The sequence below is a fragment of the Poecile atricapillus genome, chromosome 33 (assembly GCF_030490865.1).
Source record: "Poecile atricapillus isolate bPoeAtr1 chromosome 33, bPoeAtr1.hap1, whole genome shotgun sequence".
NCBI lineage: Eukaryota > Metazoa > Chordata > Aves > Passeriformes > Paridae > Poecile > Poecile atricapillus.
The window spans coordinates 690,455-718,310 of record NC_081281.1 but is presented as its reverse complement, the minus strand read 5'-3'; the positions used below and the strand labels follow the sequence as shown (position 1 = coordinate 718,310).

Here is a 27,856-nt window from a genome sequence, read left to right as displayed (position 1 = left end):
GTGCCTGATCCCCACCTGGTCACCCATGCCAACATCCAGGAACTCCTTGGACATCTCAAGGGAATTCCAAACTTTCCTGAGCCCCTGACCGCCCTTTCCAGGAGGAAATTCCTATGCCCAACCTGAACTCTCTTCTAATCTTTGCTTCCACCCACAGCCTCCACGAGCCCAGCCGAACACCTGAGCTGCGACTGCCAAATTTCACGCCGTCCTCTGAGCGAGGCAGTGCCAGGCAGGTACCAGCCTAATTAAGTGTTGTGTCAGACAAGTGCTCAGCCCAAGATAACAGCCCTGCAGAGAGCCATTAACACTTAGGGAACAACGATTACACAGCTTTAACTTGGGCTGGGAGTGAGCTCACGTCTGATTGCAAAATCCAGCAGAGGGCTGACATTTCTCTCAGTGTCTACACGGGAGTTAAGGGGAGGAGGGAGTTTACTCCATTAATTACTCAAGGATCCGTCCAGAAAAACCTCTAATTATTCATCAGCGTTCCTGGCATGGGCACATCTTCTGGGAGCGCTGATAACAGAAAGCTGAGTGGCGCTGAGCAGGAGAGAATCAAAAATTCAGACTGGAAAAACAGGGTGGGTGAAATGCTGGGAGCAGCATTAAAAGTGACCATCATGGGCCGGGGCAGAGCCTGCTGACTGCGGGGAAAGGAAACTTTCCTGTCCCAGCTTCCAGGAGAAACCTGAGAACCCCAGGAATCAGGAAAACACCTCCAACATCATCGAGTCCAACCCAGCACAAATCCCCGCGTTGTCAACCAGCCCAAGAGCACTTCTGTTTTACTCGCCCCTTCCCCTTCCATTTCCCTTTCCCCCTGGGCCATCCCACTAACACCATTTCCCCTCCCAGTTCCTTAAAACTGCCACATCCCCGGGCCCATCCTGACGTGGGAAAAGAGGCAAACAGAGGCAGGAATAGATTGCAGGCGAGTTTATTGTGGGGAGCAGGGCGGGAGGGGCTGGCAGAGGGGCGCTGGGCAGGCCCCAGGCAGGCCGGGTGTCACGGGCTGCAGGAGGCCGGGGCAGCTTGTGGCGAGCTCAGCTTGTGCGGGCTGGGCTGAGGCGGGCGCGGCTGCTCGGGCTGGGCTCTGGCGGCTCTAGCAGGGCCCGCAGGTGTCCCAGAGCTTCTTGCTGTAGCGGGGCAAGGCGCAAGGGCTGCAGGCGGGAGCAGCGTAGGCTCTGCCAAAGGTGCACAGGCCCCCCGAGGCCTGGGTGGCGCCGGCGCCGTAGAGGCCGCCCAGCCCCAGGGAGCCGCCAAAGGCCGGGGCTCCGGAGGAGCCCACCACGGCTTGCTGGGGGAAGGAGCTGAGGATGGGGCCGGGGAAGGTGACCACCACGGGCGGCGGCTGGATCAAGGCCGACGAGTCGGGGCACTGGCGGGCGCACAGCTCGTTGCAGCTCTCAGCGATGGGCTGGGGCACGGCCACGCTGCTGCGGGGGGGACACAGGTCCGCGCTGCTGCGAGGAGGGCACAGGTCGTAGCAGGACATGTTGGCGTGAGAGAGGAGATGAGGCTGAAAGGGAGAATTGCGACAAGCAGCGGTTACAAGCAGGGCAGCCAAGGGCAGCTCCCGCAGCAGCAGCGCCCCGTTCCCTGAGCGGCCAAAGCCCCCCAGCCTTGCCCAGCCTGCCCGGCCCTGGCCCCGTGCCCTGCAGCCCCCTGAGAGCCGCGATGATGGGCAGAGGCAGAGAGCTGCCAACAATCCCTGCCCGAGTGAGTCCCTGTGGCCAGCCCGGCTCCGTCCGGCCCGCCCAAGGGGCTCCTTCCTCGCTCATCCCGAGGAGGCTCGGCCGGGCCTGGCCGGGCCAGGCTGCTGCCAGCACGGCCGCTGCCCCGGCAGCTCCGCTGGCCACCGAGGGCCCTGGGCAGCCCCTGGGCCAGGAGGCAGAGCCCCGCAGGCAGGCACCCACCTGCCCTTGGGCTGAGCAGAGCGAGGCCGCAGCGGTGGATGCAGCCCTGGCCCGGGCCAGCGCTTTTATGGGCGGCCGCAGAGGCGGGGCAGGGGCTGCCCACGCTGGGGCCGCGCCTGCGGGGCCAAGGCGGGCTCGGCCCTGCTGCCGCGGGGCTCTTCTGCTGACTCCTGCCTTTCCTGCCCGGCCCCAAGCTGCACCATCAGCGCCTGCAATTAGCCCGCTGCCACCTGGGGCTGCAGCCCCAGGCAGCGCCTGCCCTGGGCCACCCGCTGGCCCTCAGGGCCACCGGCCACAGCCGAGCCAAGGCCCGAGCCAAGGCAGCTCCCTTGGCTGGGGCCCTGCCTGCTCAGCACCCTGCAGCAGCCCACACTGCAGCACAGCCGGGCTCCAGCTGCCCCCGGCCGCTGCCCGCCACCTCTGGGACACGGGCGACAAAGAGCCCTCGTGCTCCTGAGCCCTGAGCTCCGCCCTGGGACAAGGATCACAAAGGGCCGGCAAGCGCAACACACTGTAGGGCTCTCTCAGCCCCGGCCAGAGCCCCTCCGAGCCCTGCCGTGAGCCCCTGGAGCCAAATTCCTGGGTGCCATCAGTGCTGTCAAGGCTGTGAGGCGGCAGGAAGGACAGGATGGCTTGGGCAGCGGGAGGTGCTGGGCTGGCAGCTGGGGGATGCTGACTCAGGGAGGGGCAGGGGGGGCACAGCCCTGGTGTCAGCAGCAGCAGCAGCAGGAGGAAGAGGAGGAGGAGCAGGAGGAGCAGGAGCAGGGAGTGTCCCCTGTGCAGATTGGCCCGGCTGGAGCTGAGCAATGGCCCGGCTGCTATAAAAGCCGTGCCTGGGCCAGCCGGGGCCAAGCACTGCCCTGGCCACCTTCTCCTCCTCCTCGGGGACAAGGGTAAGTGTGCGAGCGCTTGTGCCCGCGGCTCCCGGCTCCAGCCCGGCGGCCCCTGGGGCTCGGCCGCTGCCTGTGCCGCTCTCCCTCCCGCCACGGCTGCCCTCTCTTGCAGAGCTCGCTCGGATCCCAGGCCAACATGTCCTGCTACGACCTGTGCCCTCCTCGCAGCAGCGCGGACCTGTGTCCCCCCCGCAGCAGCGTGGCCGTGCCCCAGCCCATCGCTGAGAGCTGCAACGAGCTGTGCGCCCGCCAGTGCCCCGACTCGTCGGCCTTGATCCAGCCGCCGCCCGTGGTGGTCACCTTCCCCGGCCCCATCCTCAGCTCCTTCCCCCAGCAAGCCGTGGTGGGCTCCTCCGGAGCCCCGGCCTTTGGCGGCTCCCTGGGGCTGGGCGGCCTCTACGGCGCCGGCGCCACCCAGGCCTCGGGGGGCCTGTGCACCTTTGGCAGAGCCTACGCTGCTCCCGCCTGCAGCCCTTGCGCCTTGCCCCGCTACAGCAAGAAGCTCTGGGACACCTGCGGGCCCTGCTAGAGCCGCCAGAGCCCAGCCCGAGCAGCCGCGCCCGCCTCAGCCCAGCCCGCACAAGCTGAGCTCGCCACAAGCTGCCCCGGCCTCCTGCAGCCCGTGACACCCGGCCTGCCTGGGGCCTGCCCAGCGCCCCTCTGCCAGCCCCTCCCGCCCTGCTCCCCACAATAAACTCGCCTGCAATCTATTCCTGCATCTCTTTGCCTCTTTTCCAAGTCAGGATGGGTCCGTGGATGGGGGAGATGCAAGAGTGGGAGGGGAAATGGTGTTAGTGGGATGGATCAGGGGAAAGGGAAAAGGAAGGGCAAGGGGAGGTAAAATAGATGAGGGAAGGCACTCGATGAGGTGGAGATGAAATAGAAATTGGAGGGGGTTCAGAAATCGACAAGGTGAAGCAGGACGAGTAGGTCAACAGCAAAGAGAACGAGGAGGAAGAGGAGACCTAGGGGCAGAACAAAACGAAGAAGAAGAAGTACCATGGGAAGAGAACAAAGAAATAGAAGGTGGAGAAGGAGGAGAAGGAGAAGGAGCAAAAGAGGAAGGACAGGGACAAGAGAAAAGAGGAGAAGAAAAGACAAATTAGAAACAAGGAGAGGGAATAATACAAAGAACGAAGGCTAAGACATAGAAAGGAAGAGGAGTTGATGACAAGGACATTCAATGTCCAGGGAATGGTGAGGGGGATTCCTCACTCTGATTTCTGTCCAAGGTGCTGCAGCAGAGCCATGACGGCACAGGGGGCTGCAGCTCTGACAGCCTCTGGCCCTGCACGGCTCCCGGCTCCGGGGACAGCCCCAGGCACTGCCAGCACGGCTGAAGGTGTGGAAAAGCCCCTGGTGCCATGGGCTGCAAGCTGGGGCATCTGTCTGTCCTCAGGCAGAGTGCTTGAAGCTCCTTGTCCTTATCCTTGTCCTTCTCCTTCTTCTCCTTCTTCTCCTCCTTCTCCTTCTCCTTCTCCTCCTTCTCCTTCTCCTTCTCCTTCTCCTTCTCCTTCTCCTTCTCCTTCTCCTTCTCCTTCTCCTTCTCCTTCTCCTTCTCCTTCTCCTTCTCCTTCTCCTTCTCCTTCTCCTTCTCCTTCTCCTTCTCCTTCTCCTTTTCTCCTTCTCCTTTTCTCCTTCTCCTTCTCCTTTGCCTTCTCCTTTTCCAGCTTCTAACCTTACCCATTCCCAGGGCTCTTCTTCGTATCCTTAGACTTTCACATAGATTTAAACACTTTCCCTTCATGAACCTCCACTCCCCCAGGCCCTCTTATAATTTACCTCTCGTTCCCCTTCCATTTCCCATTCCCCTGATCCATCCCACTAACACCATTTCCCCTCCCTTGCATCTCCCCCATCCCCGGACCCATCCTGACTTGGAAAAGAGGCAAAGAGATGCAGGAATGTTTTGCAGGCGAGTTTATTGTGGGGAGCAGGGCGGGAGGGGCTGGCAGAGGGGCGCTGGGCAGGCCCCAGGCAGGCCGGGTGTCACGGGCTGCAGGAGGCCGGGGCAGCTTGTGGCGAGCTCAGCTTGTGCGGGCTGGGCTGAGGCGGGCGCGGCTGCTCGGGCTGGGCTCTGGCGGCTCTAGCAGGGCCCGCAGGTGTCCCAGAGCTTCTTGCTGTAGCGGGGCAAGGCGCAAGGGCTGCAGGCGGGAGCAGCGTAGGCTCTGCCAAAGGTGCACAGGCCCCCCGAGGCCTGGGTGGCGCCGGCGCCGTAGAGGCCGCCCAGCCCCAGGGAGCCGCCAAAGGCCGGGGCTCCGGAGGAGCCCACCACGGCTTGCTGGGGGAAGGAGCTGAGGATGGGGCCGGGGAAGGTGACCACCACGGGCGGCGGCTGGATCAAGGCCGACGAGTCGGGGCACTGGCGGGCGCACAGCTCGTTGCAGCTCTCAGCGATGGGCTGGGGCACGGCCACGCTGCTGCGGGGGGGACACAGGTCCGCGCTGCTGCGAGGAGGGCACAGGTCGTAGCAGGACATGTTGGCGTGAGAGAGGAGATGAGGCTGAAAGGCAGAATTGCGACAAGCAGCGGTTACAAGCAGGGCAGCCAAGGGCAGCTCCCGCAGCAGCAGCGCCCCGTTCCCTGAGCGGCCAAAGCCCCCCAGCCTTGCCCAGCCTGCCCGGCCCTGGCCCCGTGCCCTGCAGCCCCCTGAGAGCCGCGATGATGGGCAGAGGCAGAGAGCTGCCAACAATCCCTGCCCGAGTGACTCCCTGTGGCCAGCCCGGCTCCGTCCGGCCCGCCCAAGGGGCTCCTTCCTCGCTCATCCCGAGGAGGCTCGGCCGGGCCTGGCCGGGCCAGGCTGCTGCCAGCACGGCCGCTGCCCCGGCAGCTCCGCTGGCCACCGAGGGCCCTGGGCAGCCCCTGGGCCAGGAGGCAGAGCCCCGCAGGCAGGCACCCACCTGCCCTTGGGCTGAGCAGAGCGAGGCCGCAGCGGTGGATGCAGCCCTGGCCCGGGCCAGCGCTTTTATGGGCGGCCGCAGAGGCGGGGCAGGGGCTGCCCACGCTGGGGCCGCGCCTGCGGAGCCAAGGCGGGCTCGGCCCTGCTGCCGCGGGGCTCTTCTGCTGACTCCTGCCTTTCCTGCCCGGCCCCAAGCTGCACCATCAGCGCCTGCAATTAGCCCGCTGCCACCTGGGGCTGCAGCCCCAGGCAGCGCCTGCCCTGGGCCACCCGCTGGCCCTCAGGGCCACCGGCCACAGCCGAGCCAAGGCCCGAGCCAAGGCAGCTCCCTTGGCTGGGGCCCTGCCTGCTCAGCACCCTGCAGCAGCCCACACTGCAGCACAGCTGGGCTCCAGCTGCCCCCGGCCGCTGCCCGCCACCTCTGGGACACGGGCGACAAAGAGCCCTCGTGCTCCTGAGCCCTGAGCTCCGCCCTGGGACAAGGATCACAAAGGGCCGGCAAGCGCAACACACTGTAGGGCTCTCTCAGCCCCGGCCAGAGCCCCTCCGAGCCCTGCCGTGAGTCCCTGGAGCCAAATTCCTGGGTGCCATCAGTGCTGTCAAGGCTGTGAGGCGGCAGGAAGGACAGGATGGCTTGGGCAGCGGGAGGTGCTGGGCTGGCAGCTGGGGGATGCTGACTCAGGGAGGGGCAGGGGGGCACAGCCCTGGTGTCAGCAGCAGGACGAGGAGGAGGAGGAGGAGCAGGAGCAGGAGCAGGGAGTGTCCCCTGTGCAGATTGGCCCGGCTGGAGCTGAGCAGTGGCCCGGCTGCTATAAAAGCCGTGCCTGGGCCAGCCGGGGCCAAGCACTGCCCTGGCCACCTTCTCCTCCTCCTCGGGGACAAGGGTAAGTGTGCGAGCGCTTGTGCCCGCGGCTCCCGGCTCCAGCCCGGCGGCCCCTGGGGCTCGGCCGCTGCCTGTGCCGCTCTCCCTCCCGCCACGGCTGCCCTCTCTTGCAGAGCTCGCTCGGATCCCAGGCCAACATGTCCTGCTACGACCTGTGCCCTCCTCGCAGCAGCGCGGACCTGTGTCCCCCCCGCAGCAGCGTGGCCGTGCCCCAGCCCATCGCTGAGAGCTGCAACGAGCTGTGCGCCCGCCAGTGCCCCGACTCGTCGGCCTTGATCCAGCCGCCGCCCGTGGTGGTCACCTTCCCCGGCCCCATCCTCAGCTCCTTCCCCCAGCAAGCCGTGGTGGGCTCCTCCGGAGCCCCGGCCTTTGGCGGCTCCCTGGGGCTGGGCGGCCTCTACGGCGCCGGCGCCACCCAGGCCTCGGGGGGCCTGTGCACCTTTGGCAGAGCCTACGCTGCTCCCGCCTGCAGCCCTTGCGCCTTGCCCCGCTACAGCAAGAAGCTCTGGGACACCTGCGGGCCCTGCTAGAGCCGCCAGAGCCCAGCCCGAGCAGCCGCGCCCGCCTCAGCCCAGCCCGCACAAGCTGAGCTCGCCACAAGCTGCCCCGGCCTCCTGCAGCCCGTGACACCCGGCCTGCCTGGGGCCTGCCCAGCGCCCCTCTGCCAGCCCCTCCCGCCCTGCTCCCCACAATAAACTCGCCTGCAAAACATTCCTGCATCTCTTGGCCTCTTTTCCAAGTCAGGAAGGGTCCGTGGATGGGGGAGATGCAAGAGTGGGAGGGGAAATGGTGTTAGTGGGATGGATCAGGGGAAAGGGAAATGGAAGGGGAAGGGGAGGTAAAATAGATGAGGGAAGGCGCTCGAGGAGGTGGAGATGAAATAGAAATCAAAGGGGGTTCGGAAATGGACAAGGTGAAGCAGGACGAGAATGATAACGAGAATGAAAACGAGGAGGAGGAGGAGGAAGGCTGAAAACCGAAGAAAACGATGGAGCAGAACTAGGACAAGGAGATGCAGAGGAGAAGGTTAAGGAATAGGAGGACAAGGAGGTAAAGAGAAAGGAGGAGCAGAAAAGGAAAGACGAAAGTGAACAAGAAAAGGAAAGAGGAATTGAGGAACAAGGAGTGGGAAAAATATTAATAATGAAAGCTAAGGTATAGAATGGGAAGAGAAGGAGTTGATGACAAGGACATTCAATGTCCAGGGAATGGTGAGGGGGATTCCTCACTCTGATTTCTGTCCAAGGTGCTGCAGCAGAGCCATGACGGCACAGGGGGCTGCAGCTCTGACAGCCTCTGGCCCTGCACGGCTCCCGGCTCCGGGGACAGCCCCAGGCACTGCCAGCACGGCTGAAGGTGTGGAAAAGCCCCTGGTGCCATGGGCTGCAAGCTGGGGCATCTGTCTGTCTTCAGACAGAGTGCTTGGAGCTTCCTGTCCTCCTCCTTGTCCTTCTCCTTCTCCTTGTCTATCTTCTCCTTCTCCTTCTCCTTGTCTATCTTCTCCTTCTCCTTCTCCTTCGCCTTCACCTTTGCCTTCTTCTCCTTCCTTTGCTCCTGCTCCTGCTCCACATCCTAACGTTACCCATTGCCAGTGTTCTCCTTCATATCCTTACACTTTCCCATTGATTTAAACACCTTTCTCTCATGAAACTCCACTTCCCCAGTCCCTCTTTCAATTTACCTCCCCTTGCCCTTCCATTTCCCATTCCCCTGATCCATCCCACTAACACCATTTCCCCTCCCACTCTTGCATCTCCCCCATCCCCGGACCCATCCTGACTTGGAAAAGAGGCCAAGAGATGCAGGAATGTTTTGCAGGCGAGTTTATTGTGGGGAGCAGGGCGGGAGGGGCTGGCAGAGGGGCGCTGGGCAGGCCCCAGGCAGGCCGGGTGTCACGGGCTGCAGGAGGCCGGGGCAGCTTGTGGCGAGCTCAGCTTGTGCGGGCTGGGCTGAGGCGGGCGCGGCTGCTCGGGCTGGGCTCTGGCGGCTCTAGCAGGGCCCGCAGGTGTCCCAGAGCTTCTTGCTGTAGCGGGGCAAGGCGCAAGGGCTGCAGGCGGGAGCAGCGTAGGCTCTGCCAAAGGTGCACAGGCCCCCCGAGGCCTGGGTGGCGCCGGCGCCGTAGAGGCCGCCCAGCCCCAGGGAGCCGCCAAAGGCCGGGGCTCCGGAGGAGCCCACCACGGCTTGCTGGGGGAAGGAGCTGAGGATGGGGCCGGGGAAGGTGACCACCACGGGCGGCGGCTGGATCAAGGCCGACGAGTCGGGGCACTGGCGGGCGCACAGCTCGTTGCAGCTCTCAGCGATGGGCTGGGGCACGGCCACGCTGCTGCGGGGGGGACACAGGTCCGCGCTGCTGCGAGGAGGGCACAGGTCGTAGCAGGACATGTTGGCGTGAGAGAGATGAGGCTGAAAGGGAGAATCGGGACAAGCAGCGGTTACAAGCAGGGCAGCCAAGGGCAGCTCCCGCAGCAGCAGCGCCCCGTTCCCTGAGCGGCCAAAGCCCCCCAGCCTTGCCCAGCCTGCCCGGCCCTGGCCCCGTGCCCTGCAGCCCCCTGAGAGCCGCGATGATGGGCAGAGGCAGAGAGCTGCCAACAATCCCTGCCCGAGTGAGTCCCTGTGGCCAGCCCGGCTCCGTCCGGCCCGCCCAAGGGGCTCCTTCCTCGCTCATCCCGAGGAGGCTCGGCCGGGCCTGGCCGGGCCAGGCTGCTGCCAGCACGGCCGCTGCCCCGGCAGCTCCGCTGGCCACCGAGGGCCCTGGGCAGCCCCTGGGCCAGGAGGCAGAGCCCCGCAGGCAGGCACCCACCTGCCCTTGGGCTGAGCAGAGCGAGGCCGCAGCGGTGGATGCAGCCCTGGCCCGGGCCAGCGCTTTTATGGGCGGCCGCAGAGGCGGGGCAGAGGCTGCCCACGCTGGGGCCGCGCCTGCGGGGCCAAGGCGGGCTCGGCCCTGCTGCCGCGGGGCTCTTCTGCTGACTCCTGCCTTTCCTGCCCGGCCTCAAGCTGCACCATCAGCGCCTGCAATTAGCCCGCTGCCACCTGGGGCTGCAGCCCCAGGCAGCGCCTGCCCTGGGCCACCCGCTGGCCCTCAGGGCCACCGGCCACAGCCGAGCCAAGGCCCGAGCCAAGGCAGCTCCCTTGGCTGGGGCCCTGCCTGCTCAGCACCCTGCAGCAGCCCACACTGCAGCACAGCCGGGCTCCAGCTGCCCCCGGCCGCTGCCCGCCACCTCTGCGACACGGGCGACAAAGAGCCCTCGTGCTCCTGAGCCCTGAGCTCCGCCCTGGGACAAGGATCACAAAGGGCCGGCAAGCGCAACACACTGTAGGGCTCTCTCAGCCCCGGCCAGAGCCCCTCCGAGCCCTGCCGTGAGCCCCTGGAGCCAAATTCCTGGGTGCCATCAGTGCTGTCAAGGCTGTGAGGCGGCAGGAAGGACAGGATGGCTTGGACAGCGGGAGGTGCTGGGCTGGCAGCTGGGGGATGCTGACTCAGGGAGGGGCAGGGGGGCACAGCCCCGGTGTCAGCAGCAGCAGGAGGAGGAGGAAGAGGAGGAGCAGGAGCAGGGAGTGTCCCCTGTGCAGATTGGCCCGGCTGGAGCTGAGCAATGGCCCGGCTGCTATAAAAGCCGTGCCTGGGCCAGCCGGGGCCAAGCACTGCCCTGGCCACCTTCTCCTCTTTCTCGGGGACAAGGGTAAGTGTGCGAGCGCTTGTGGCCGCGGCTCCCGGCTCCAGCCCGGCGGCCCCTGGGGCTCGGCCGCTGCCTGTGCCGCTCTCCCTCCCGCCACGGCTGCCCTCTCTTGCAGAGCTCGCTCGGATCCCAGGCCAACATGTCCTGCTACGACCTGTGCCCTCCTCGCAGCAGCGCGGACCTGTGTCCCCCCCGCAGCAGCGTGGCCGTGCCCCAGCCCATCGCTGAGAGCTGCAACGAGCTGTGCGCCCGCCAGTGCCCCGACTCGTCGGCCTTGATCCAGCCGCCGCCCGTGGTGGTCACCTTCCCCGGCCCCATCCTCAGCTCCTTCCCCCAGCAAGCCGTGGTGGGCTCCTCCGGAGCCCCGGCCTTTGGCGGCTCCCTGGGGCTGGGCGGCCTCTACGGCGCCGGCGCCACCCAGGCCTCGGGGGGCCTGTGCACCTTTGGCAGAGCCTACGCTGCTCCCGCCTGCAGCCCTTGCGCCTTGCCCCGCTACAGCAAGAAGCTCTGGGACACCTGCGGGCCCTGCTAGAGCCGCCAGAGCCCAGCCCGAGCAGCCGCGCCCGCCTCAGCCCAGCCCGCACAAGCTGAGCTCGCCACAAGCTGCCCCGGCCTCCTGCAGCCCGTGACACCCGGCCTGCCTGGGGCCTGCCCAGCGCCCCTCTGCCAGCCCCTCCCGCCCTGCTCCCCACAATAAACTCGCCTGCAAAACATTCCTGCATCTCTTGGCCTCTTTTCCCACGTCAGGAAGGGTCCGTGGATGGGGGAGATGCAAGAGTGAGAGGGGAAATGGTGTTAGTGGGATGGATCAGGGGAATGGGAAATGGAAGGGGAACGAGAGGTAAATTATAAGAGGGCCTGGGGGAGTGGAGGTTCATGAAGGGAAAGTGTTTAAATCTATGTGAAAGTCTAAGGATACGAAGAAGAGCCCTGGGAATGGGTAAGGTTAGAACCTGGAGAAGGAGAAGGAGAAGGAGAAGGAGAAAAGGAGAAGGAGAAGGAGAAAAGGAGAAGGAGAAGGAGAAGGAGAAGGAGAAGGAGAAGGAGAAGATAGACAAGGAGAAGGAGAAGGACAAGGAGGAGGACAGGAAGCTCCAAGCACTGTGTCTGAGGACAGACAGATGCCCCAGCTTGCAGCCCATGGCACCAGAGGCTTTTCCACACCTGCAGCCGTGCTGGCAGTGCCTGGGGCTGTCCCCGGAGCCGGGAGCCGTGCAGGGCCAGAGGCTGTCAGAGCTGCAGCCCCCTGTGCCGTCATGGCTCTGCTGCAGCACCTTGGACAGAAATCAGAGTGAGGAATCCCCCTCACCATTCCCTGTACATTGAATGTCCTTGTCATCAACTCCTGCTCTTCCTGTTCTATATCTTAGCCTTCGTTCTTTGTATTATTCCCTCTCCTTGTTCCTCATCTCCTCTTTCCTTTTCTTGTTCACTTTCCTCTTTCCCTTCTGCTCCTCCTTTCTCTTTTCCTCCTTGTCCTCCTATTCCTTATCCTTCTCCTCTGCTTCTCCTTGTCCTTGTTCTGCTCCGACGTTTTCTTCTGTCCCCAGCCTTCCTTCTCCTTATCCTTGTTCTCATTCTTGTTATCCCTCTCGTCCTGCTTCACCTTGTCGATTTCTGAACCCCCTCCAATTTCTATTTCATTTCCACCTCCTCGAGCGCCTTCCCTCTTCTATTTTACCTCCCCTTGCCCTTCCATTTCCCGTTTCCCCTGATCCATCCCACTAACCCCACTTCCCCTCCCACTCTTGCATCTCCCCCATCCCCGGACCCATCCTGACGTGTGAAAAGAGGCCAAGAGAGTCAGGAATGTTTTGCAGGCGAGTTTATTGTGGGGAGCAGGGCGGGAGGGGCTGGCAGAGGGGCGCTGGGCAGGCCCCAGGCAGGCCGGGTGTCACGGGCTGCAGGAGGCCGGGGCAGCTTGTGGCGAGCTCAGCTTGTGCGGGCTGGGCTGAGGCGGGCGCGGGCTGCTCGGGCTGGGCTCTGGCGGCTCTAGCAGGGCCCGCAGGTGTCCCAGAGCTTCTTGCTGTAGCGGGGCAAGGCGCAAGGGCTGCAGGCGGGAGCAGCGTAGGCTCTGCCAAAGGTGCACAGGCCCCCCGAGGCCTGGGTGGCGCCGGCGCCGTAGAGGCCGCCCAGCCCCAGGGAGCCGCCAAAGGCCGGGGCTCCGGAGGAGCCCACCACGGCTTGCTGGGGGAAGGAGCTGAGGATGGGGCCGGGGAAGGTGACCACCACGGGCGGCGGCTGGATCAAGGCCGACGAGTCGGGGCACTGGCGGGCGCACAGCTCGTTGCAGCTCTCAGCGATGGGCTGGGGCACGGCCACGCTGGTGCGAGGAGGGCACAGGTCGTAGCAGGACATGTTGGCGTGAGAGAGGAGATGAGGCTGAAAGGGAGAATTGCGACAAGCAGCGGTTACAAGCAGGGCAGCCAAGGGCAGCTCCCGCAGCAGCAGCGCCCCGTTCCCTGAGCGGCCAAAGCCCCCCAGCCTTGCCCAGCCTGCCCGGCCCTGGCCCCGTGCCCTGCAGCCCCCTGAGAGCCGCGATGATGGGCAGAGGCAGAGAGCTGCCAACAATCCCTGCCCGAGTGAGTCCCTGTGGCCAGCCCGGCTCCGTCCGGCCCGCCCAAGGGGCTCCTTCCTCGCTCATCCCGAGGAGGCTCGGCCGGGCCTGGCCGGGCCAGGCTGCTGCCAGCACGGCCGCTGCCCCGGCAGCTCCGCTGGCCACCGAGGGCCCTGGGCAGCCCCTGGGCCAGGAGGCAGAGCCCCGCAGGCAGGCACCCACCTGCCCTTGGGCTGAGCAGAGCGAGGCCGCAGCGGTGGATGCAGCCCTGGCCCGGGCCAGCGCTTTTATGGGCGGCCGCAGAGGCGGGGCAGGGGCTGCCCACGCTGGGGCCGCGCCTGCGGAGCCAAGGCGGGCTCGGCCCTGCTGCCGCGGGGCTCTTCTGCTCACTCCTGCCTTTCCTGCCCGGCCCCAAGCTGCACCATCAGCGCCTGCAATTAGCCCGCTGCCACCTGGGGCTGCAGCCCCAGGCAGCGCCTGCCCTGGGCCACCCGCTGGCCCTCAGGGCCACCGGCCACAGCCGAGCCAAGGCCCGAGCCAAGGCAGCTCCCTTGGCTGGGGCCCTGCCTGCTCAGCACCCTGCAGCAGCCCGCACTGCAGCACAGCCGGGCTCCAGCTGCCCCCGGCCGCTGCCCGCCACCTCTGCGACACGGGCGACAAAGAGCCCTCGTGCTCCTGAGCCCTGAGCTCCGCCCTGGGACAAGGATCACAAAGGGCCGGCAAGCGCAACACACTGTAGGGCTCTCTCAGCCCCGGCCAGAGCCCCTCCGAGCCCTGCCGTGAGCCCCTGGAGCCAAATTCCTGGGTGCCATCAGTGCTGTCAAGGCTGTGAGGCGGCAGGAAGGACAGGATGGCTTGGGCAGCGGGAGGTGCTGGGCTGGCAGCTGGGGGATGCTGACTCAGGGAGGGGCAGGGGGGCACAGCCCTGGTGTCAGCAGCAGCAGGAGGAGGAGGAGGAAGAGGAGGAGGAGGAGGAGGAGCAGGAGCAGGGAGTGTCCCCTGTGCAGATTGGCCCGGCTGGAGCTGAGCAATGGCCCGGCTGCTATAAAAGCCGTGCCTGGGCCAGCCGGGGCCAAGCACTGCCCTGGCCACCTTCTCCTCCTCCTCGGGGACAAGGGTAAGTGTGCGAGCGCTTGTGGCCGCGGCTCCCGGCTCCAGCCCGGCGGCCCCTGGGGCTCGGCCGCTGCCTGTGCCGCTCTCCCTCCCGCCACGGCTGCCCTCTCTTGCAGAGCTCGCTCGGATCCCAGGCCAACATGTCCTGCTACGACCTGTGCCCTCCTCGCAGCAGCGCGGACCTGTGTCCCCCCCGCAGCAGCGTGGCCGTGCCCCAGCCCATCGCTGAGAGCTGCAACGAGCTGTGCGCCCGCCAGTGCCCCGACTCGTCGGCCTTGATCCAGCCGCCGCCCGTGGTGGTCACCTTCCCCGGCCCCATCCTCAGCTCCTTCCCCCAGCAAGCCGTGGTGGGCTCCTCCGGAGCCCCGGCCTTTGGCGGCTCCCTGGGGCTGGGCGGCCTCTACGGCGCCGGCGCCACCCAGGCCTCGGGGGGCCTGTGCACCTTTGGCAGAGCCTACGCTGCTCCCGCCTGCAGCCCTTGCGCCTTGCCCCGCTACAGCAAGAAGCTCTGGGACACCTGCGGGCCCTGCTAGAGCCGCCAGAGCCCAGCCCGAGCAGCCGCGCCCGCCTCAGCCCAGCCCGCACAAGCTGAGCTCGCCACAAGCTGCCCCGGCCTCCTGCAGCCCGTGACACCCGGCCTGCCTGGGGCCTGCCCAGCGCCCCTCTGCCAGCCCCTCCCGCCCTGCTCCCCACAATAAACTCGCCTGCAAAACATTCCTGCATCTCTTGGCCTCTTTTCCAAGTCAGGATGGGTCCGGGGATGGGGGAGATGCAAGAGTGAGAGGGGAAGTGGTGTTAGTGGGATGGATCAGGGGAATGGGAAATGGAAGGGCAAGGGGAGGTAAATTGAATGAGGGACTGGGGAAGTAGAGGTTCATGAGAGAAAGGTGTTTAAATCAATGGGAAAGTCTAAGGCTTCGAAGGACAGCAGTTGGAATGGGTGAGGTTAGGATGTAGAGCAGGAGCAAAGGAAGGAGAAGAAGGAGAAGGACAAGGAGAAGGACAAGGAGAAGGAGAAGGAGAAGGACAAGGAGAAGGACAAGGACAAGGAAAAGGACAAGGACAAGGACAAGGAGCTCCAAGCACTCTCTGTGAAGACAGACAGATGCCCCAGCTTGCAGCCCATGGCACCAGGGGCTTTTCCACACCTGCAGCCGTGCTGGCAGTGCCTGGGGCTGTCCCCGGAGCCGGGAGCCGTGCAGGGCCAGAGGCTGTCAGAGCTGCAGCCCCCTGTGCCGTCATGGCTCTGCTGCAGCACCTTGGACAGAAATCAGAGTGAGGAATCCCCCTCACCATTCCCTGTGCATTGAATGTCCTTGTCATCAACTCCTTCTCTTCCTGTTCTATGTCTTAGCCTTCGTTCTTTGTATTTTTCCCTCTCTCTGTTTCTAATTTGTCTTTTCTTCTCATTTCTCTTTTCTTTGTCCTTCCTCGTTTCCTCTTTCTCCTTCTCCTCCTTCTCCACCTTCTCTTTCTTTGTTCTCTTTCCATGGTACTTCTTCGTTTTCTTCTACCCCTAGGTCTCCAACTCCTACTTCTCCTCCTTCTCATTGCTGTTAGTCTTCTCGTCCTGTTTCACGTCGTCCATTTTCGAACCCGCTCCGATTTCTATTTCATCTCCACATCCTCGAGCGCCTTCCCTCTTCTATTTTACCTCCCCTTCCATTTCCCATTACCCCTGATCCATCCCACTAACACCATTTCCTCTCCCAGTTCCTTAAAACTGCCACATCCCCGGACCCTTCCTGACTTGGAAAAGAGGCCAAGAGATGCAGGAATGTTTTGCAGGCGAGTTTATTGTGGGGAGCAGGGCGGGAGGGGCTGGCAGAGGGGCGCTGGGCAGGCCCCAGGCAGGCCGGGTGTCACGGGCTGCAGGAGGCCGGGGCAGCTTGTGGCGAGCTCAGCTTGTGCGGGCTGGGCTGAGGCGGGCGCGGCTGCTCGGGCTGGGCTCTGGCGGCTCTAGCAGGGCCCGCAGGTGTCCCAGAGCTTCTTGCTGTAGCGGGGCAAGGCGCAAGGGCTGCAGGCGGGAGCAGCGTAGGCTCTGCCAAAGGTGCACAGGCCCCCCGAGGCCTGGGTGGCGCCGGCGCCGTAGAGGCCGCCCAGCCCCAGGGAGCCGCCAAAGGCCGGGGCTCCGGAGGAGCCCACCACGGCTTGCTGGGGGAAGGAGCTGAGGATGGGGCCGGGGAAGGTGACCACCACGGGCGGCGGCTGGATCAAGGCCGACGAGTCGGGGCACTGGCGGGCGCACAGCTCGTTGCAGCTCTCAGCGATGGGCTGGGGCACGGCCACGCTGCTGCGGGGGGGACACAGGTCCGCGCTGCTGCGAGGAGGGCACAGGTCGTAGCAGGACATGTTGGCGTGAGAGAGATGAGGCTGAAAGGGAGAATCGGGACAAGCAGCGGTTACAAGCAGGGCAGCCAAGGGCAGCTCCCGCAGCAGCAGCGCCCCGTTCCCTGAGCGGCCAAAGCCCCCCAGCCTTGCCCAGCCTGCCCGGCCCTGGCCCCGTGCCCTGCAGCCCCCTGAGAGCCGCGATGATGGGCAGAGGCAGAGAGCTGCCAACAATCCCTGCCCGAGTGAGTCCCTGTGGCCAGCCCGGCTCCGTCCGGCCCGCCCAAGGGGCTCCTTCCTCGCTCATCCCGAGGAGGCTCGGCCGGGCCTGGCCGGGCCAGGCTGCTGCCAGCACGGCCGCTGCCCCGGCAGCTCCGCTGGCCACCGAGGGCCCTGGGCAGCCCCTGGGCCAGGAGGCAGAGCCCCGCAGGCAGGCACCCACCTGCCCTTGGGCTGAGCAGAGCGAGGCCGCAGCGGTGGATGCAGCCCTGGCCCGGGCCAGCGCTTTTATGGGCGGCCGCAGAGGCGGGGCAGAGGCTGCCCACGCTGGGGCCGCGCCTGCGGGGCCAAGGCGGGCTCGGCCCTGCTGCCGCGGGGCTCTTCTGCTGACTCCTGCCTTTCCTGCCCGGCCTCAAGCTGCACCATCAGCGCCTGCAATTAGCCCGCTGCCACCTGGGGCTGCAGCCCCAGGCAGCGCCTGCCCTGGGCCACCCGCTGGCCCTCAGGGCCACCGGCCACAGCCGAGCCAAGGCCCGAGCCAAGGCAGCTCCCTTGGCTGGGGCCCTGCCTGCTCAGCACCCTGCAGCAGCCCACACTGCAGCACAGCCGGGCTCCAGCTGCCCCCGGCCGCTGCCCGCCACCTCTGCGACACGGGCGACAAAGAGCCCTCGTGCTCCTGAGCCCTGAGCTCCGCCCTGGGACAAGGATCACAAAGGGCCGGCAAGCGCAACACACTGTAGGGCTCTCTCAGCCCCGGCCAGAGCCCCTCCGAGCCCTGCCGTGAGCCCCTGGAGCCAAATTCCTGGGTGCCATCAGTGCTGTCAAGGCTGTGAGGCGGCAGGAAGGACAGGATGGCTTGGACAGCGGGAGGTGCTGGGCTGGCAGCTGGGGGATGCTGACTCAGGGAGGGGCAGGGGGGCACAGCCCCGGTGTCAGCAGCAGCAGGAGGAGGAGGAAGAGGAGGAGCAGGAGCAGGGAGTGTCCCCTGTGCAGATTGGCCCGGCTGGAGCTGAGCAATGGCCCGGCTGCTATAAAAGCCGTGCCTGGGCCAGCCGGGGCCAAGCACTGCCCTGGCCACCTTCTCCTCTTTCTCGGGGACAAGGGTAAGTGTGCGAGCGCTTGTGGCCGCGGCTCCCGGCTCCAGCCCGGCGGCCCCTGGGGCTCGGCCGCTGCCTGTGCCGCTCTCCCTCCCGCCACGGCTGCCCTCTCTTGCAGAGCTCGCTCGGATCCCAGGCCAACATGTCCTGCTACGACCTGTGCCCTCCTCGCAGCAGCGCGGACCTGTGTCCCCCCCGCAGCAGCGTGGCCGTGCCCCAGCCCATCGCTGAGAGCTGCAACGAGCTGTGCGCCCGCCAGTGCCCCGACTCGTCGGCCTTGATCCAGCCGCCGCCCGTGGTGGTCACCTTCCCCGGCCCCATCCTCAGCTCCTTCCCCCAGCAAGCCGTGGTGGGCTCCTCCGGAGCCCCGGCCTTTGGCGGCTCCCTGGGGCTGGGCGGCCTCTACGGCGCCGGCGCCACCCAGGCCTCGGGGGGCCTGTGCACCTTTGGCAGAGCCTACGCTGCTCCCGCCTGCAGCCCTTGCGCCTTGCCCCGCTACAGCAAGAAGCTCTGGGACACCTGCGGGCCCTGCTAGAGCCGCCAGAGCCCAGCCCGAGCAGCCGCGCCCGCCTCAGCCCAGCCCGCACAAGCTGAGCTCGCCACAAGCTGCCCCGGCCTCCTGCAGCCCGTGACACCCGGCCTGCCTGGGGCCTGCCCAGCGCCCCTCTGCCAGCCCCTCCCGCCCTGCTCCCCACAATAAACTCGCCTGCAATCTATTCCTGCATCTCTTTGCCTCTTTTCCAAGTCAGGAAGGGTCCGTGGATGGGGCAGTTTTAAGGAACTGGGAGGGGAAATGGTGTTAGTGGGATGGCCCAGGGGGAGTGGGAAATGGAAGGGGAAGGGGAAGGTAAAATAGATGAGGGAAGGCACTCGATGAGGTGGAGATGAAATAGAAATCGAAGCAGATTCAGAAATGGACAATGTGAAGCAGGACGAGTAGGTCAACAGCAAAGAGAACGAGGAGGAGGAGGAGGAGGAGACCTAGGGGCAGAACAAAACGAAGAAGAAGTACCATGAGAAGAGAAGAAAGAAATAGAAGGTGGAGAAGGAGAAGGAGAAGGAGCAAAGGAGGAAGGACAGGGACAAGAGAAAAGAGGAGAAGAAAAGACAAATTAGAAACAAGGAGATGGAATAATACAAAGAATGAAGGCTAGGGCATGGAAATGGAAGAGAAGGAGTTGATGACAAGGATATTCAATGTCCAGGGAATGGTGAGGGGGATTCCTCACTCTGATTTCTGTCCAAGGTGCTGCAGCAGAGCCATGACGGCACAGGGGGCTGCAGCTCTGACAGCCTCTGGCCCTGCACGGCTCCCGGCTCCGGGGACAGCCCCAGGCACTGCCAGCACGGCTGAAGGTGTGGAAAAGCCCCTGGTGCCATGGGCTGCAAGCTGGGGCATCTGTCTGTCCTCAGGCAGAGTGCTTGAAGCTCCTTGTCTTTATCCTTGTCCTTGTCCTTCTTCTCCTCCTTCTCCTTCTCCTTCTCCTTCTCCTTCTCCTTCTCCTTCTCCTTCTCCTTCTCCTTCTCCTTCTCCTTCTCCTTCTCCTTCTCCTTCTCCTTCTCCTTCTCCTTCTCCTTCTCCTTCTCCTTCTCCTTCTCCTTCTCCTTCGCCTTTGCCTTCTCCTTCTCCAGCTTCTAACGTTACCCATTCCCAGGGCTCTTCTTCGTATCCTTAGACTTTCACATAGATTTAAACACTTTCCCTTCATGAACCTCCACTCCCCCAGGCCCTCTTATAATCTACCTCTCGTTCCCCTTCCATTTCCCATTCCCCTGATCCATCCCACTAACACCATTTCCCCTCCCACTCTTGCATCTCCCCCATCCACGGACCCGTCCTGACGTGGGAAAAGAGGCCAAGAGATGCAGGAATGTTTTGCAGGCGAGTTTATTGTGGGGAGCAGGGCGGGAGGGGCTGGCAGAGGGGCGCTGGGCAGGCCCCAGGCAGGCCGGGTGTCACGGGCTGCAGGAGGCCGGGGCAGCTTGTGGCGAGCTCAGCTTGTGCGGGCTGGGCTGAGGCGGGCGCGGCTGCTCGGGCTGGGCTCTGGCGGCTCTAGCAGGGCCCGCAGGTGTCCCAGAGCTTCTTGCTGTAGCGGGGCAAGGCGCAAGGGCTGCAGGCGGGAGCAGCGTAGGCTCTGCCAAAGGTGCACAGGCCCCCCGAGGCCTGGGTGGCGCCGGCGCCGTAGAGGCCGCCCAGCCCCAGGGAGCCGCCAAAGGCCGGGGCTCCGGAGGAGCCCACCACGGCTTGCTGGGGGAAGGAGCTGAGGATGGGGCCGGGGAAGGTGACCACCACGGGCGGCGGCTGGATCAAGGCCGACGAGTCGGGGCACTGGCGGGCGCACAGCTCGTTGCAGCTCTCAGCGATGGGCTGGGGCACGGCCACGCTGCTGCGGGGGGGACACAGGTCCGCGCTGCTGCGAGGAGGGCACAGGTCGTAGCAGGACATGTTGGCCTGGGATCCGAGCGAGCTCTGCAAGAGAGGGCAGCCGTGGCGGGAGGGAGAGCGGCACAGGCAGCGGCCGAGCCCCAGGGGCCGCCGGGCTGGAGCCGGGAGCCGCGGCCACAAGCGCTCGCACACTTACCCTTGTCCCCGAGGAGGAGGAGAAGGTGGCCAGGGCAGTGCTTGGCCCCGGCTGGCCCAGGCACGGCTTTTATAGCAGCCGGGCCATTGCTCTGCTCCAGCCAGGCCAATCTGCACAGGGGACACTCCCTGCTCCTGCTCCTCCTCCTCCTCCTCCTCTTCCTCGTCCTGCTGCTGACACCGGGGCTGTGCCCCCCTGCCCCTCCCTGAGTCAGCATCCCCCAGCTGCCAGCCCAGCACCTCCCGCTGCCCAAGCCATCCTGTCCTTCCTGCCGCCTCACAGCCTTGACAGCACTGATGGCACCCAGGAATTTGGCTCCAGGGGCTCACGGCAGGGCTCGGAGGGGCTCTGGCCGGGGCTGAGAGAGCCCTACAGTGTGTTGCGCTTGCCGGCCCTTTGTGATCCTTGTCCCAGGGCGGAGCTCAGGGCTCAGGAGCACGAGGGCTCTTTGTCGCCCGTGTCGCAGAGGTGGCGGGCAGCGGCCGGGGGCAGCTGGAGCCCGGCTGTGCTGCAGTGTGGGCTGCTGCAGGGTGCTGAGCAGGCAGGGCCCCAGCCAAGGGAGCTGCCTTGGCTCGGGCCTTGGCTCGGCTGTGGCCGGTGGCCCTGAGGGCCAGCGGGTGGCCCAGGGCAGGCGCTGCCTGGGGCTGCAGCCCCAGGTGGCAGCGGGCTAATTGCAGGCGCTGATGGTGCAGCTTGGGGCCGGGCAGGAAAGGCAGGAGTCAGCAGAAGAGCCCCGCGGCAGCAGGGCCGAGCCCGCCTTGGCCCCGCAGGCGCGGCCCCAGCGTGGGCAGCCCCTGCCCCGCCTCTGCGGCCGCCCATAAAAGCGCTGGCCCGGGCCAGGGCTGCATCCACCGCTGCGGCCTCGCTCTGCTCAGCCCAAGGGCAGGTGGGTGCCTGCCTGCGGGGCTCTGCCTCCTGGCCCAGGGGCTGCCCAGGGCCCTCGGTGGCCAGCGGAGCTGCCGGGGCAGCGGCCGTGCTGGCAGCAGCCTGGCCCGGCCAGGCCCGGCCGAGCCTCCTCGGGATGAGCGAGGAAGGAGCCCCTTGGGCGGGCCGGACGGAGCCGGGCTGGCCACAGGGACTCACTCGGGCAGGGATTGTTGGCAGCTCTCTGCCTCTGCCCATCATCGCGGCTCTCAGGGGGCTGCAGGGCACGGGGCCAGGGCCGGGCAGGCTGGGCAAGGCTGGGGGGCTTTGGCCGCTCAGGGAACGGGGCGCTGCTGCTGCGGGAGCTGCCCTTGGCTGCCCTGCTTGTAACCGCTGCTTGTCCCGATTCTGCCTTTCAGCCTCATCTCCTCTCTCACGCCAACATGTCCTGCTACGACCTGTGCCCTCCTCGCAGCAGCGCGGACCTGTGTCCCCCCCGCAGCAGCGTGGCCGTGCCCCAGCCCATCGCTGAGAGCTGCAACGAGCTGTGCGCCCGCCAGTGCCCCGACTCGTCGGCCTTGATCCAGCCGCCGCCCGTGGTGGTCACCTTCCCCGGCCCCATCCTCAGCTCCTTCCCCCAGCAAGCCGTGGTGGGCTCCTCCGGAGCCCCGGCCTTTGGCGGCTCCCTGGGGCTGGGCGGCCTCTACGGCGCCGGCGCCACCCAGGCCTCGGGGGGCCTGTGCACCTTTGGCAGAGCCTACGCTGCTCCCGCCTGCAGCCCTTGCGCCTTGCCCCGCTACAGCAAGAAGCTCTGGGACACCTGCGGGCCCTGCTAGAGCCGCCAGAGAGGCTTTTTTATGCGTCAGCAATGGAGAAATCCCGAAGTTTTTCATCCCTTTATTGTCGCCATTACTGTTTTCTTTAAACCTTTTCTTTTCTGTTGCTTATTATTTTGATTTATGTCCAGTTTGAACATCTAATTATTTATGTTCTCTTTTATTAATGTATTATGTATAAGAATTTCATTGTTCTTTCCTTATCTTTGATCTTTAATTTTTATGTCTTTTATATCAACCTCATGTTATATTTCCATTTATTTACCTCTGTTTGTTGAGAACTGGATGTGTTAATAATTTTGGCTTTAGTTTTTCTATTCTCTATGTCGTTCTTGTTTTCGCATGCTTTCCTTTGTAATCTCTGTGTGATTTATTCACATTTTTTTCTGCAATAAATCTCTTATGCATCGAATTTTTGTGTCGCTTTCATCTCTTGTTGTCTTAAATGGTGATGAGTATTCAGATGAAGTCTTACCCGCTCGTTAAATGGTTTTGAACTTGACCATTTCTGGTTGTTTAAATCTCTGGAGAGCCACTGGAAAGGGCTGGGAGTGCCGCAGCCACTGTGAGAGGCTGCCCTGGATGACACAAAAGGGAAAGTAAGAGCAGGGCAGGGCCCGGTCTGGCCAAACCCAGCGGCTACGAGCGATCTGATCAGGGCTGAGGTGCCTGGCAGCTCCTCCCTGCTTCCTCTGGGCGCTCTTACTCAGCCCTGGGACATGCGAGGCGCAGCAAAACAAAAATACGGCGAGCAGAGGTCATTACTCGGCACTTCCCAAGTGCTCTCACAGCCCTTGTTCCCCAGAGGCTCGAGAAAAACCTGGAAATAGCGGGAGGCTTTCCTCACTGGAACCCCCTCAAAATAAATGTTGTATTTCGGAGAGTGCTGAAATCGCGGTGTTTTTAATTCGAAGTGGAGAGAGAGGCAATCACAGAATCAGGGACTGGTTTGGGTTGGATCTTAAAATCATCTCATTCCACACCCTGCCCTTCCACTACCTCAGGCTGCTCCAAGCCCTGTCCAACCTGTCCTTGGACACTTCCAGGGACGGGGCAGCCGTGGAATATCCATTCCAGGACCTCGCCACCCTCACAGGGAAGAATTTATCTCCAAAATCCCATCCAAACCCCCTCCCAGTCAGTCTGAGCCATTCCCCGTGCCCTGGCACTCCATCCCTTGGGAATTGTCTCTCCCCGTCTTCATTGTGGCCCCTTCAGGTCCTGCCAGGCCACAGCGAGGTCACCTCAGAGCTCCCCCTTCTCCAAAAGGAGCAATCCCAATTCTCCCAGCCTTTCCTCCATCCCTGGGATCCTCCTGGAGCCTCCTCCGGGCTCTCTCCAGCAGCTCCAGCTCCTGCCGGGGCCGGGATCCAGGGCTGGGACAGCTCTGCAGGTGGGGTCTCACCTGAGCGGGGCTGAATCCCCCTCCCCTGCTGCCCACGGGGTTTTGATGCAGCCCTGGAGAAAAGGATTTGAAAGGAGTTTGTGCCCTGAGCCAGGGATGAGGCACAACTTGCTCTGACTGTCAGATTTATGTAAAATATAAATCTAGGCAAAGGAATCCCCCCCAGGCTGGGAGATGTGGGAACCACTCAATCTTTTCCTGTGCTTGCAGAATCGTTTTTTTTTTCCTTTCCCCTGCAGCAAATACCGGGAAATTTGTTGGGGCAGCAAGCAAAACACAAACCTAAACCCAAATATTTATCACCTGCGGAGAAAATTAAAATGTTGGGGTGAATCTGGACCACAACAATCAACGGCATAGGAATTAAGAGCAGACATTTCATCTCCGGGGGGGATTTCTCCAGGAATGACAAGAAGGGTCTGTAAAATGCACTGGATACAGGTGAAAACCTAAAAGTTGTGCTCTGAAAAATCACAGGAAAAGGGTAAATAATCGCAAATATTTATTTTTTATGGAAAATATAGTTTGAAATAAGACAAATAGAGCAAAGGTTGAATCTTAACCTCGCAGAGGATTCAATCACGGATATGGAAAGGATTTTTTTTTTTTTTTTAAGAAATAAAAACAAGAGCTGCATTAATTATTAACCCTTGACTTCCAATGGCACAGATCATGATTTAATTAAAGTAATGGCAGGCACCACCTTGTTTCCTGCACATTAAAGCAGTTGGGGTTGTGTAAGAGTGAAATGTCTAAATCACCCATGTCATACAACACCGAATATTAGCTGAGTTGAACACCATGTAATGACTGTTTGTGAAATCATTGCAAAGTATTTTTCTCAAGAAGGGCCAGAACACTCCTGATAACAGATTACACCCACAACATTAAAGAAAAACCTTGATCTGCCTCTCTGATTTTTCCTCAGAATTGGAATCACAGGACTTGATAGGGGAACATTCAGCACCACCGACCCTTTTAAAACTGAATTTCATTTCCCAATGAAACTTTTTTAGCTAAAAAATGTGGGATTGATTTCAAAACTCCCTCTCAATGGAAAACTATTGTGGAATTGCTGAGTGTCCTGGATGATCTCAGCAGATATTCACGACCACTTAAATCCATCTCGGACCAGCAAGTTCTCTTTAATTAGGGCTGGAAAAGACGTTTATTCCTGGGTAGTCCTGGAATAAGCTGATTTCTGCTTCTAATTAATTTATCAGATAATTTTAAAGGGCTGTTAAGGAAAAAAATGTCCATGTCAGCCAAAGATGAGTCTTACAAAATCTTGGAGCAGACAAGCTCATGACAAGGTTGTAAAGGAAGAAGTAACATGTGGAGTCAGCTTAATGAACGTGGTAATTCCAGTGAGGTCACTCTAATGATGCCAGGAGTTGCCAGCGCCAATTAAGACCCAAGATTAAAGAAATCAGGATGGTGAAACTCCGACATCACACGATAGGAGAATGTGAATGGAATCAGAACTGCCGCAAACTCCAAACTTTTGTGACTCAAAGCTGGTAAACAATTTCTTTGTGGCAGAACCCCCATCCCAAGCAAAATTCCAAACCCTCAGGAATGTCGGGATCCTCTATATAAGCTCCAGTGCCTGGGTCCATCCAGACACTTCTCTAGCTCATTCGCCTTGCAGAGCTTAGTGAGTATGAATTTTTCATTTCTTTCTATTTATTTAACCAGAGCTTGTAGCAGAGAAGTTGTAGAAGATTCCTTTAGGAAGGCTGAGATTTAGAACAGCTTTACATCGTTTCTGTCTGGAATTGCTCTTCAGTGGGAAATGTGGGATTTGGGAGTCTGGGTTTGAGCACAGAAATTCTGAGAAATTTGAGTGTTCCAAGCCATTTAGTAGCTTTTAAAAGCCACAGATTAAAGCAGTTATTTCAGGTGATTATTTCAGTATTTTATAAAATTCAAGACGAGAATTGAGACCCTTTTCAGGTGAGTTCAGTGGCATTCTCAGAGTCTTAACAGACCTTCCAGTTCCAAGGAAAGCCACATTTAATTCAGGGCTCTATCCCCACTTTGGGGAAGTTTATTGGAGACGGGACTGAGGTTTTTATATTTTTCTTCAGGGCTGGCATTTCCAAAAGCTGAAAGACACAGCCATGTGGGGCCAGAACAAAGATCAGTCTGTGGGGTCGGGCCATGCTGGGGATGGTTTTACAGAGGCAGGAATATTTGATCAAGGCACTCAGTGTGCGTTCACCATATCGCTCAAGGCTGAACATAAAACACAATGCAGTGATTACAATCATTTGGAAAATTTCTGTCATCAGCTTGCTGCTCTTGATAGATTTTAGGTCTTGTTCAAGCCAACCTTTATCCTGTCAGGATGTCCTGCTCTGACCCTTGGGCCGGCCGGACGGAGCCGGGCTGGCCACAGGGACTCACTCGGGCAGGGATTGTTGGCAGCTCTCTGCCTCTGCCCATCATCGCGGCTCTCAGGGGGCTGCAGGGCACGGGGCCAGGGCCGGGCAGGCTGGGCAAGGCTGGGGGGCTTTGGCCGCTCAGGGAACGGGGCGCTGCTGCTGCGGGAGCTGCCCTTGGCTGCCCTGCTTGTAACCGCTGCTTGTCCCGATTCTGCCTTTCAGCCTCATCTCCTCTCTCACGCCAACATGTCCTGCTACGACCTGTGCCCTCCTCGCACCAGCGTGGACCTGTGTCCCCCCCGCAGCAGCGTGGCCGTGCCCCAGCCCATCGCTGAGAGCTGCAACGAGCTGTGCGCCCGCCAGTGCCCCGACTCGTCGGCCTTGATCCAGCCGCCGCCCGTGGTGGTCACCTTCCCCGGCCCCATCCTCAGCTCCTTCCCCCAGCAAGCCGTGGTGGGCTCCTCCGGAGCCCCGGCCTTTGGCGGCTCCCTGGGGCTGGGCGGCCTCTACGGCGCCGGCGCCACCCAGGCCTCGGGGGGCCTGTGCACCTTTGGCAGAGCCTACGCTGCTCCCGCCTGCAGCCCTTGCGCCTTGCCCCGCTACAGCAAGAAGCTCTGGGACACCTGCGGGCCCTGCTAGAGCCGCCAGAGCCCAGCCCGAGCAGCCGCGCCCGCCTCAGCCCAGCCCGCACAAGCTGAGCTCGCCACAAGCTGCCCCGGCCTCCTGCAGCCCGTGACACCCGGCCTGCCTGGGGCCTGCCCAGCGCCCCTCTGCCAGCCCCTCCCGCCCTGCTCCCCACAATAAACTCGCCTGCAATCTATTCCTGCATCTCTTGGCCTCTTTTCACACGTCAGGATGACCCAAGGGCCTTGGCCAAATGAGGAGCTCCAAGCACTTCCTTCCTGCACAGGAGTGCACATCCCCCCCAGAGGAAAATATAAAGGACAAATGAGAACCAGAGAGGCTTTTGTGCAGCACAAAAAGGGGTTTAATGTCAGAGAAAAGAGCGACAGCCGAGTGCAGGGAATCCAGGAGATCCCAGGGACAGCGGGGGATGCAGGACTCGTGTTGTGGGAGCGGGATACAGCCAGGGGATGGGGGGCTCAGGGGGCACAGAGGGGATGGGGGGCTCAGGGAATCCCGGGGGATGGAGGGATCAGGACATTCCCGGGGAATGGAGGGATCAGGATATTGCCGGGGGGATGGAAGGATCAGGATATTCCGGAGGGAATGGAGGAGTCAGGATATTCCGGAGGGAATGGAGGGCTCAGGACACAGCCGGGGCTGCTGGCCACACTCAGCTGCCGCTGCCCGTGGCTCCTGCCCGCTGTCCCCAAGGCCCGGGCTGGGCTCCAGGGCTGGCACTGCCAGGGGGGCTTTAGAAAACCCCACAGCTCCCGCGGCGGGACCTGCCCCATCCCTGCGAGCCGGGCAGGGAATAGCCCAGGCCCCGCGAGGAGAAGCCGGAGCTGTAGGAGCTGCCGCAATTGCCAAAGGAGCCCCCATAGCCCCCCTGGGAGCCCCCATAACCCCCCAAAGAGCCCCCATAGCCCCCCAGAGAGCCCCCATAGCCCCCCAGGGAGCCCCCATAGCCCCCCTGGGAGCCCCCATAGCCCCCCAAAGAGCCCCCATAGCCCCCCAAGGAGCCCCCATAGCCCCCACAGCTTCCCAGGCCAAAGGAGCCCCCATAGCCCTGGGAGCTCCCATAGCCAAGGGAGCCCCCATAGCCCGGGAAGCCCCCAGAGCCCCCAGAGCCCCCAGACCCAAAGGAGCCCCTATAACCACGGGAGCCCCCAGCCCCAAAGGAGCCCCCATAGCCCTGGGAACCTCCATAAGGTCCCCACCCAAAGGAGCCCCCAGAACCTCCAGCCCCAAAGGAGCCCCCAGAGCCAGAGGAGCCCCCCAAGGCCAGCGGGCCCCCGTAACCCCCAGCACCTCCCAGCCCAAAGGAGCCCCCAGAGCCCGAGGAGCTGCGGGAACTGAAGGAACGCCCCAGCCAGGCGGGGCCCGACGATCCCACGATGCTCTCCTGGGGACAGGTGCTGAGCAGGGGGCCCGGGAAGGTCACCACCACCGGCGGGGGCTGGATCAGGGCTCTGGACTCGGGGCACTGCTGCACACACGGCTCGTTGGAGCTCTCGGCGATGGGCTGCGGGCAGCTCATCCCACACCACTCGTTGGAGTAGGACATCCT

At 62.9% G+C, this 27,856-nt stretch overlaps 14 protein-coding genes across 14 annotated transcripts; 7 read left to right on the top strand and 7 right to left on the bottom strand.

The window, feature by feature from the left end:
* Window positions 1-940: 940 nt before the first annotated feature.
* LOC131590428 (scale keratin-like) lies at window positions 941-2,413 on the bottom strand. The gene is made up of 2 exons (XM_058860496.1): window positions 1,923-2,413; window positions 941-1,525 (listed from the first exon to the last, which is right to left on the bottom strand). The coding sequence occupies exon 2, from the start codon at window positions 1,499-1,501 to the stop codon at window positions 1,109-1,111; it is 393 nt and encodes a 130-aa protein (XP_058716479.1). The 5' UTR covers window positions 1,502-1,525; window positions 1,923-2,413; the 3' UTR covers window positions 941-1,108.
* Window positions 2,414-2,757: 344 nt separating this feature from the next.
* On the top strand, window positions 2,758-3,512 carry LOC131590495 (scale keratin-like). The gene is made up of 2 exons (XM_058860608.1): window positions 2,758-2,815; window positions 2,928-3,512. The coding sequence occupies exon 2, from the start codon at window positions 2,952-2,954 to the stop codon at window positions 3,342-3,344; it is 393 nt and encodes a 130-aa protein (XP_058716591.1). The 5' UTR covers window positions 2,758-2,815; window positions 2,928-2,951; the 3' UTR covers window positions 3,345-3,512.
* Window positions 3,513-4,732: 1,220 nt separating this feature from the next.
* On the bottom strand, window positions 4,733-5,794 carry LOC131590496 (scale keratin-like). Its single transcript, XM_058860609.1, has 2 exons — window positions 5,716-5,794; window positions 4,733-5,318 (listed from the first exon to the last, which is right to left on the bottom strand). Exon 2 carries the CDS (start codon window positions 5,292-5,294, stop codon window positions 4,902-4,904), a length of 393 nt encoding a protein of 130 aa, XP_058716592.1. The 5' UTR covers window positions 5,295-5,318; window positions 5,716-5,794; the 3' UTR covers window positions 4,733-4,901.
* A 746-nt stretch (window positions 5,795-6,540) lies between these two features.
* On the top strand, window positions 6,541-7,296 carry LOC131590492 (scale keratin-like). The gene is made up of 2 exons (XM_058860606.1): window positions 6,541-6,598; window positions 6,711-7,296. The coding sequence occupies exon 2, from the start codon at window positions 6,735-6,737 to the stop codon at window positions 7,125-7,127; it is 393 nt and encodes a 130-aa protein (XP_058716589.1). The 5' UTR covers window positions 6,541-6,598; window positions 6,711-6,734; the 3' UTR covers window positions 7,128-7,296.
* A 1,121-nt stretch (window positions 7,297-8,417) lies between these two features.
* On the bottom strand, window positions 8,418-8,981 carry LOC131590498 (scale keratin-like). The gene has a single exon (XM_058860612.1). It carries the CDS (start codon window positions 8,977-8,979, stop codon window positions 8,587-8,589), a length of 393 nt encoding a protein of 130 aa, XP_058716595.1. The 5' UTR covers window positions 8,980-8,981; the 3' UTR covers window positions 8,418-8,586.
* A 1,289-nt stretch (window positions 8,982-10,270) lies between these two features.
* LOC131590497 (scale keratin-like) lies at window positions 10,271-10,975 on the top strand. The gene is made up of 2 exons (XM_058860610.1): window positions 10,271-10,277; window positions 10,390-10,975. The coding sequence occupies exon 2, from the start codon at window positions 10,414-10,416 to the stop codon at window positions 10,804-10,806; it is 393 nt and encodes a 130-aa protein (XP_058716593.1). The 5' UTR covers window positions 10,271-10,277; window positions 10,390-10,413; the 3' UTR covers window positions 10,807-10,975.
* Window positions 10,976-12,247: 1,272 nt separating this feature from the next.
* LOC131590482 (scale keratin-like) lies at window positions 12,248-13,128 on the bottom strand. The gene is made up of 2 exons (XM_058860595.1): window positions 13,054-13,128; window positions 12,248-12,656 (listed from the first exon to the last, which is right to left on the bottom strand). Exon 2 carries the CDS (start codon window positions 12,630-12,632, stop codon window positions 12,267-12,269), a length of 366 nt encoding a protein of 121 aa, XP_058716578.1. The 5' UTR covers window positions 12,633-12,656; window positions 13,054-13,128; the 3' UTR covers window positions 12,248-12,266.
* Window positions 13,129-13,890: 762 nt separating this feature from the next.
* LOC131590493 (scale keratin-like) lies at window positions 13,891-14,646 on the top strand. The gene is made up of 2 exons (XM_058860607.1): window positions 13,891-13,948; window positions 14,061-14,646. The coding sequence occupies exon 2, from the start codon at window positions 14,085-14,087 to the stop codon at window positions 14,475-14,477; it is 393 nt and encodes a 130-aa protein (XP_058716590.1). The 5' UTR covers window positions 13,891-13,948; window positions 14,061-14,084; the 3' UTR covers window positions 14,478-14,646.
* Window positions 14,647-15,734: 1,088 nt separating this feature from the next.
* On the bottom strand, window positions 15,735-16,298 carry LOC131590499 (scale keratin-like). Its single transcript, XM_058860613.1, has one exon. The coding sequence runs from the start codon at window positions 16,294-16,296 to the stop codon at window positions 15,904-15,906; it is 393 nt and encodes a 130-aa protein (XP_058716596.1). The 5' UTR covers window positions 16,297-16,298; the 3' UTR covers window positions 15,735-15,903.
* Window positions 16,299-17,587: 1,289 nt separating this feature from the next.
* Window positions 17,588-18,291, top strand: LOC131590489 (scale keratin-like). The gene is made up of 2 exons (XM_058860602.1): window positions 17,588-17,594; window positions 17,707-18,291. Exon 2 carries the CDS (start codon window positions 17,731-17,733, stop codon window positions 18,121-18,123), a length of 393 nt encoding a protein of 130 aa, XP_058716585.1. The 5' UTR covers window positions 17,588-17,594; window positions 17,707-17,730; the 3' UTR covers window positions 18,124-18,291.
* A 1,181-nt stretch (window positions 18,292-19,472) lies between these two features.
* On the bottom strand, window positions 19,473-20,228 carry LOC131590491 (scale keratin-like). The gene is made up of 2 exons (XM_058860605.1): window positions 20,171-20,228; window positions 19,473-20,058 (listed from the first exon to the last, which is right to left on the bottom strand). The coding sequence occupies exon 2, from the start codon at window positions 20,032-20,034 to the stop codon at window positions 19,642-19,644; it is 393 nt and encodes a 130-aa protein (XP_058716588.1). The 5' UTR covers window positions 20,035-20,058; window positions 20,171-20,228; the 3' UTR covers window positions 19,473-19,641.
* Window positions 20,229-20,901: 673 nt separating this feature from the next.
* On the top strand, window positions 20,902-22,274 carry LOC131590483 (scale keratin-like). Its single transcript, XM_058860596.1, has 2 exons — window positions 20,902-21,056; window positions 21,454-22,274. Exon 2 carries the CDS (start codon window positions 21,478-21,480, stop codon window positions 21,868-21,870), a length of 393 nt encoding a protein of 130 aa, XP_058716579.1. The 5' UTR covers window positions 20,902-21,056; window positions 21,454-21,477; the 3' UTR covers window positions 21,871-22,274.
* A 3,614-nt stretch (window positions 22,275-25,888) lies between these two features.
* Window positions 25,889-26,469, top strand: LOC131590435 (scale keratin-like). The gene has a single exon (XM_058860504.1). It carries the CDS (start codon window positions 25,909-25,911, stop codon window positions 26,299-26,301), a length of 393 nt encoding a protein of 130 aa, XP_058716487.1. The 5' UTR covers window positions 25,889-25,908; the 3' UTR covers window positions 26,302-26,469.
* A 571-nt stretch (window positions 26,470-27,040) lies between these two features.
* Window positions 27,041-27,853, bottom strand: LOC131590269 (sericin-1-like). The gene is made up of 2 exons (XM_058860198.1): window positions 27,339-27,853; window positions 27,041-27,194 (listed from the first exon to the last, which is right to left on the bottom strand). Exons 1-2 carry the CDS (start codon window positions 27,851-27,853, stop codon window positions 27,041-27,043), a joined length of 669 nt encoding a protein of 222 aa, XP_058716181.1.
* Between the last annotated feature and the right edge of the window lie 3 nt (window positions 27,854-27,856).